Source organism: Panicum hallii, chromosome 7, assembly GCF_002211085.1.
Source record: "Panicum hallii strain FIL2 chromosome 7, PHallii_v3.1, whole genome shotgun sequence".
Classification (NCBI taxonomy): domain Eukaryota; kingdom Viridiplantae; phylum Streptophyta; class Magnoliopsida; order Poales; family Poaceae; genus Panicum; species Panicum hallii.
Window position 1 is genome coordinate 8537911 of NC_038048.1, and position 7324 is coordinate 8545234.

Here is a 7324-nt window from a genome sequence, read left to right on the forward strand (position 1 = left end):
CCGCCTCCTAGTCAAGGCCTAGCGGGCGATGGAGGAGGCGGAAGCGGGCTTTCGGCGGGAGTGGGAGAGGCTGGAGGCAGCGCTCCGCCTCGGAGCGCTGTCTTGGGGACCGCATCTAGGTGGTGGCCTCCCGCGCCACCGAGGATTGGGCCCAGCTCGAGCGGGAGCGCGAGGTCCAGCACGAGAAGATGCGCAGGGTCATCGACCGAGAGATGGCGGTTGCCACCCGGGAGAAGGCGGTGACCCGGAAGGAGATGGAGGTGGAGTTGAAGGAGCGGTCGGCTCGTCACACAATTGACACTGCCAAGGCTATGGCAAAGATGATTGATGACGAGCGGGCACCCTCAACCTTCGAGAGGTGGCTGTCCAGGAGAAGGAGGCCCCCCTCGCCGCCCTCCGGTTAGACCTGGAGGCCCGGACCCAGGACCTCGAGGAGCGGGAGGCCAAGGTGGAGGGATTCCTACCGGAGCAGCGCGCCGGGGTTGAGCGGATCATGAAGTGGGCCGGTGAAGCAAGCACCACCCTGGAACCACTGGAGCTAAGTCCCATCCAGGTTGCAGAGGCCCCTTCTTCAATTGGCAACATTCTTCTGGTGTTGGACTCCACCACCGAGCATCTGCAGCGCCTGGAGTCCACTCTCGTTGCGCACCTTGAGGCCGAAGGATGGCAGCTCGCTCGGGTGGTGGTAGACCACGTCCTTACTTGCTTCCGGAGCCACAACCTCACCATCTCCTTGACTCCAGTACTGGAGGGCCCCGTACCAGAAGCGGAGGCCGCGGCCCGGGAAGGAGTGCAAGAAGCGGTGGAGATCGTGGCTGCCCACTTTGAGCGTAGCACGGGGCTAGACCTGTAGAAGGAGAAGGCCCCTCCGGACCGTCGAAAGAATAGGAGTAGAGTTTTTGTTGTTTTTGTTCATATTGTAAGTTATGCAGAATTTTGTTTATGATATGTAATACAAATTGTTTTTGTATACATTATAAGTAATGTAATATTCTGTATATAACAAGCAATAAAAACTTAGCTATTTTGCAATAAAAACTTAGCTATTTTGTAATATTCTGTCGTGTGCTTTCTGGACTACCGAGGTCCCTTGGCATTGCTTGTTCTGTCGTGTGCTTTTTGGACTAGCGAGGTCCCTTGGCCCCCTGGGAGGTAGTCGCAAGGGATTGGGACTAGCTACCACAAAAATGAGGTTTAGTCCTGCACATGACTTAGGATCGACGCTTAGCAATCGTTTCCACGGGGTCCCGGACCTTGCCGACGAGAGACCTTTGAGATGTAAGACTGGGCTTAGTGAATCAGAGCGCCAGGGCCTAGGCTCAAGGATCGAAGGGGTCCGGACTTCCGGATCCGTAGTTCTAGGTACTACGATACTTATCCTAGGGAGGTAGAGCGTGCAGGCTTAGGGTACGGAACCAGGCTAAGCGGCTACACAACTCTAAACCCCGCTGAGGACAAGTACGCTTCCCCGAAGCCGGTCCCCAGAATACCGGACCCTTTCTTCCTGTGAAGGAGAGGTCCTGTGTGGAGACACAACCCAGCAACTCAGTTCGGGCCTCAAGCACAGTACAGGGATAAAGGACCACGTGGGGGTTAGGGTAAGCGGGTGACAAGAAAAGAAAAACTGAATTGCATAAACCTCAAAGGCAGGCGGAGAATAAATTTTTCCTTGATAAGTTGGTATAGATAGAACGTGCAATGAAGGCCAGGGGCCGGGTTTACAAGTACGGACATCCACCGCCCTGGTCCGCACAGGGGTGCTACCATATTACAAAGGAAAAAATTTATTCTCAGCTAAGCCCCTAAGGATAAAACTTACGGAGGTGCTCAATGTTCCATGGGTTGGGTAGTTGCACGCCCTCCTCCGTAGCTAAGCGAACAGATCCGGGTCGGCACACCTTTGACACCTTGAAGGGGCCCTCCCAGCTGGGGGAGAGCTTGTGGAGCCCCTCTCGGTTCAGGATTTGCTGTAGGACCAGGTCCCCAACCCGAAGCTCCCTACTATGCATGAACCGTTGATGGTAACGCCGGAGCGCTTGGTTATATTGTGCATTTTGGACTGCTGCTCGCCATCTTCGCTCATCGACGAGGTCTACATCTTGACGACTCTGTTGCTCCTGCAATTCCTCATCAAAGGCTTGGACTCGTAGTGAACCCATGGTGATCTCCAGGGAAGGCATGCTTCGGCCCCGTAGACTAGGAAGAAAGGGGTCTCCCCGATCGCTCGGCTGGGTGTGGTCCGGTTCCCCCATAGTACGCTCAGAAGCTGGTCAACCCACTTCGCACCATGCTTTTCAAGATCGTTGTAGGTGCAAATCTTGAGCCCCCTGAGTATCTTAGCATTAGCCCGCTCCAATTCTCCATTGCTTCTGGGATGTGCCACAGAAGGGAAACAGAGCTGGATGCCGACATCCTCGCAGTACTCTTGAAAGTGCTGGCTCTTGAACTGGGTCCCGTTGTTGGTGATGATTCGGTTCGGGACCCTAAACCTGCACACAATTGACTTGAGGAACGTGATTGCCGATGCCTTGGTGATGTTGACCACAGGGGTTGCTTCCGGCCACTTGGGGAACTTGTTGATGGCAACGTAGAGGTACCGGTACCCCCCGACGGTCCTGGGGAAAGGTCCCAAGATATCCAACCCCCAAACAGCGAAAGGCCAAGAGGGTGGAATCATTTGCATAGCCTGAGTTGGATTGTGTATCTGCTTTGCATGGAACTGGCATGCTTTGCAGGACTTTACTAGCTCAACTGCATCCTAGAGCGCTGTCGGCCAGTAAAAGCCATGTCGGAAGGCTTTACCGACCAGCGTGCGGGATGAAGAATGACTTCCGCACTCGCCTCCATGGATCTCTGCGAGCAAGTCGCAGCCCTCTTCCTGGGTAATGCACAACATGAGGATGCCATTGGCGCCACGGCGGTAGAGATGCCCTTCTACCACTATGTATCACTTAGCCAATCGCACTATGCGCTCAGTAGGTACCTAGTCTTCAGGAAGGATGTTGTCTCTCAGGTAGTCCCGGATCTTGGAGATCCATGCATCGGGAACCCCCCTGAGAGTTTGGATGCGGCTCCCCGAGGTCTTCGGGACCCTCGAGGGTGCACACAATCCTTGGCGGACCACACGGATGGAGCGCCGATAGGACCGCTAGCTTCGAGGTGCTAGTCTGACCCCCTTCGCCCAGTTCGGCAGGCTAGGCGGATGGCTTCAGCAGCCACTTTTGAAAGACGCCCTCTGGAATGGATGCCTGAGTGGATGCCCTCATGGAGAGTGCATCTGCCGCTGAGTTGTCTTCACGTGGAACATTTTGCAGTTCCAGTACGTCGAAGTCCTTCTCCAGCTTCCTCACATGGATGACGTATGCTGCGAGCTGGGGATTGTTGCAACTGCACTCCCCCTGGACCTACCTGATGATGAGCTGAGAGTCTCCCTTGACCAGGAGCTCCCGGACCCCCAGGGATAGAGCCAACATCAGTCCAAAGATCAGGGCCTCGTATTCCACCATGTTGTTGGTGGCCTCAAAGTCGAGGAGCACCATATACTTCACTTGTTTGCCATTTGGGTCGATGAGGACCACGCTGGCTCTAGCCTTCTTGTTGCGTGCGGACCCGTAGAAGAAGAGCGTCCAGTGGGGGTCTGGTGAATATCAGAGCCCTGGCTTTTGGAGGTGAGGGGTCCGAACCGTGGTCTGGAACCCAAGGGTCACTTGGTGTAGGGGTCCACTCTGCAACGAAGTCAGCAAGGACTTGACTCTTGATGGCGAGGTGGGGCTGGAAGTCGAGTTGAAATCCAGCGAACTCTGCTACCCACTTGGCAATGTTGCCCGTGGCGTTGGAGTTGTGGAGGATGGCCCTCAATGGGTAGGAGGTCACCACCACTATTTTGTGGGCCCGGAAATAATGGCGGAGCTTCCAGGACGCAATGAGTATGGCTAAGAGGAGCTTACGCGTCTCAAAAATACCTAGCCTTTGCCTCATGTAGGACCTCGCTGACGTAGTAGACCGGCTTTTGGATAGTCTTGGCTCTAGCAGCGAGACTGGGCCCTTCTCCCTGAACTGGGGATGCACCGGACCCCAGGTCTTCTGGCTCTTCCCCAGGTCGGGACCCGGCCGGACCCCCCGAATCAAGGTCGGTTGTCACATTGGTGGAGGTCAAACCACCACTTCCCACAGGGGGGGACCACGGGGGCCCCCTGCATGAGTTGCTCGGACCTCTTAGCAACCAGCACCATGCTGATCACTTGAGTCGTCATTGCAAGGTACAGAAATAGTGTCTCCCCGGGTCTGGAGCTACCAGAACTGACAGGGAGGTGAGATACTGCTTCATCTCCTGGAAGGCTTGCTCTGCCTCCTCAGTCCATGTGAATGTACCAGACCCCCTCATGAACTTGAAGAAGGGGAGAGCCCTCTCCGCCAGCCTCGAGATGAAGCGGCTGAGGGCTGCAAGGGACCCTGTCAACTTCTGCACGTCCCTGAGTCATGCAGGGGGCCTCATTGCTTCGATGGCCTGGATTTTATCCGGGTTCGCCTCGATCCCCGGTGTGACACCAGGAAACCGAGGAGCTTCCCCGTCGAAATGCCAAAGACACATTTCTTAGGGTTAAGCTTCGTGCAAGTCACGCGCAGTTTGTCAAAGACTTGAGCTAAATTTTCTAGAAGGGAATTCAATTCTCTAGTCTTTACAATGATGTCATCAACATACACCTCAACTATGTCTCTAACCAAATCACCTAATGTAATGTTCATTGCGCGAGCAAAGGTGGGTAAGGCATTAAGCAGTCCATATGGCATTACAATATTGCAATAAAGACCATCCCTTGTTACAAAAGATGTATGCTTCCTATCTTCCTTAGCCATTTTGATTTGATGAAAACCAGAATAGGCATCTATGAAGGATAGCAAGTCACACCCGGAGGTGGAATCTACAATCTGATCTATACGTGGAAGTGGATAGGGGTCTTTTGGACATGCCTTATTGAGGTTGGTGTAGTCGATGCACATCCGAAGCTTCCCGTTGGCCTTTGGGATGACAACCGGATTGGCCAACTACACAGGGCGGTGGTCCTCTTCGATGAAGCCAGCTTGCAGCAGCTTGCGGATCTCTTCACGAATGAAATTCTGCTGCTCGATGGACTGCTTCCGTGGCTTTTGTTGCACCGGCCTGGCATGGGGGTGGATCTTCAGATGGTGCTCAATCACCTCCCTGGGGATCCCGAGCATCTGAGACGGTTCCCAGGCGAACATGTCAACATTTGTCCGGAGGAAGGCGATGAGCGTGCTTTCCTATTTCTCTCCCAGATTCCCACTAATGCGGGTGGTCTGGGAGGCCTCCGCTCCAACTTGGATGGTCTTCACGGGGACATCATCCGTATCAGATGGATGGACTTTGGGCGCCTTGGCTGGCACCCTAGCGCGTGAGGGTGAGGGGTCGGACCCCTTTGCGCCGGCAGCCAGGACGAGACCCGCTGCCAGTGCATGCAGCTTCTCAACTGCCGCCACAGCAGCGGTCTAGTCACCCTTCACGGTGAGGACTCCTGCAGGGGACAGCATCTTGAGGACCAGATACCCGTAATGGGCAACGGCCATGAACCGGTACAGAGCCGGCTTGCCAATAATAGCATTGAATGGGAGGTTGACCTGAACGTTCTCTGTGCGGAAGTTTTCCTCCGTTCTGAACATGACCGGCAAGGAGATGGTCCCCACCGGGTAGACGGGATGTAGGCCCACTCTGGAGAATGGGCGTGATGGGTCCAGTCCGAACTCCGGGATCTGCAGCTGCTTGAAAGCTGCATAGCTGATGATGTTAAGGCCGGCGCCTCCGTCAATCAGCACGTGATGGAGATTGATGTTGGCGATGGTAGAGGCGGTGACAAGTGGTAGCACCCCGGCCCCCGCCATGTTCTCCGGGCAGTCGGATGGCCCGAAGGAGATGGTGGTGCTCCTCCACCGTTGGTGGGGTGCCGCTTTCGGTGCCCCCGGCTTCACTGAGAAAACTTCTCGATGAAGGGTCTTGACATCCCTCCGGGAGACGAGCTCTGAGCTTCCACCGTACATGATGTACAGCTTCTTGCGGTACTCGTCCCCCCCGGACTCAGAGTCGGACTGGTGGAAGAGACCCTTAAGATCCTTCTTTGGGGTTTGGTACCCCAACTCCCTCTCCGCCGTGGCAGCATCAGCGTCAGAGGCCTTCTCCTTGTCGGACCGCCGTGGCGGGGAGGAGTCATCCTTGGAGGCCTGGTCTCGCCTCTTGCTGAGGCGCTCCGCGAGTTTCTGGATCTCGTGGTATTCGGTGGCGCTGTGGCGGGCCCCAGGATGAGTAGGACACGACCCAAAGTTGGTACGCTGTTGGCGCGGGCGCTTGCCGCGCGGGTTCTGGCCCGCGGCCGCTGCCGCTGCCACCACAGCGACCACAGCCCCAGTCTACGGCTTGTTCATGCCGCGGTTCTTCTTGTTCTTCTTCTTGCCGCTGCCAGGGGCAACGACACTGGAGCCCCCGGACTGGGCAGGCCCTCCTTGAGGGGCAGAGTGCCATGCACGGCCCTCTGCAGCCCTGGCGCACTTGTCCGCCAAGGCGAACAAGGTGGTGACAGTCTCCACCTGGTGTGTCGCCAGCTTCTCCAGCATCTTCTCATCACGGACCCCCTGTCGGAAAGCCGTGATAATAGATGCATCTAAAATACGTGGAATGGTTCCACGTACGTTGGTGAAGCGGGAGATAAAAGCCCGAAGGGTTTCCCCAGGTTGCTGCCTCACAGCGTGGAGGTGGGACTCCACACCATGCTGTTGATACGCGCTGGCAAAGTTCGCCGTGAACTACGCGCAGAGCTCTCCCCAGGATTGGATGGATCCTGGAGTGAGGTTCATGAACCACGTCTGGGCTGGCCCGGTCAAGGCTATGTGGAAATAACTTGCCATTACGGCATCATTACCCCCTGCCGCTGTGATGGCGGTGATGTAGACCTGCAGGAATTCTGACAGGTTGGTTGACCCGTCGTACTTTTCCGGCAGGTGGGGCCGAAACTTGGACGGCTAGGCCACCGCTCGGAGGTGGTCTACGAGCGCTGGCCACCACCAACGGCCCGTTTGGTGCGGGTTGCGATAGGGCCCTGGAGGCCTGCCCCGCAGCACGCTGCGGCGCGATGTGCACCACAACCCTGGATGGAGGATGGTGAGAGGCATGCGGCGCAGATGATGCCACTTCCTCCCCCCATAGGGTGGTCATGGTGCTCGACTATCTGAGGCATTGTGATCAAGAGCCTTGATCTAGCACAAACCAAACCTACTCCCCTACCTGGAACGCCAAATGTCAGAGGTTTTCTCCAGC

The 7324-nt window shown here is 56.1% G+C and overlaps 1 protein-coding gene across 1 annotated transcript; it reads right to left on the reverse strand.

Annotated features, from left to right (window-relative positions):
* Positions 1–5508: 5508 nt before the first annotated feature.
* On the reverse strand, positions 5509–5898 carry LOC112900476. The gene has a single exon (XM_025969339.1). It carries the CDS (start codon positions 5896–5898, stop codon positions 5509–5511), a length of 390 nt encoding a protein of 129 aa, XP_025825124.1.
* Positions 5899–7324: the final 1426 nt, after the last annotated feature.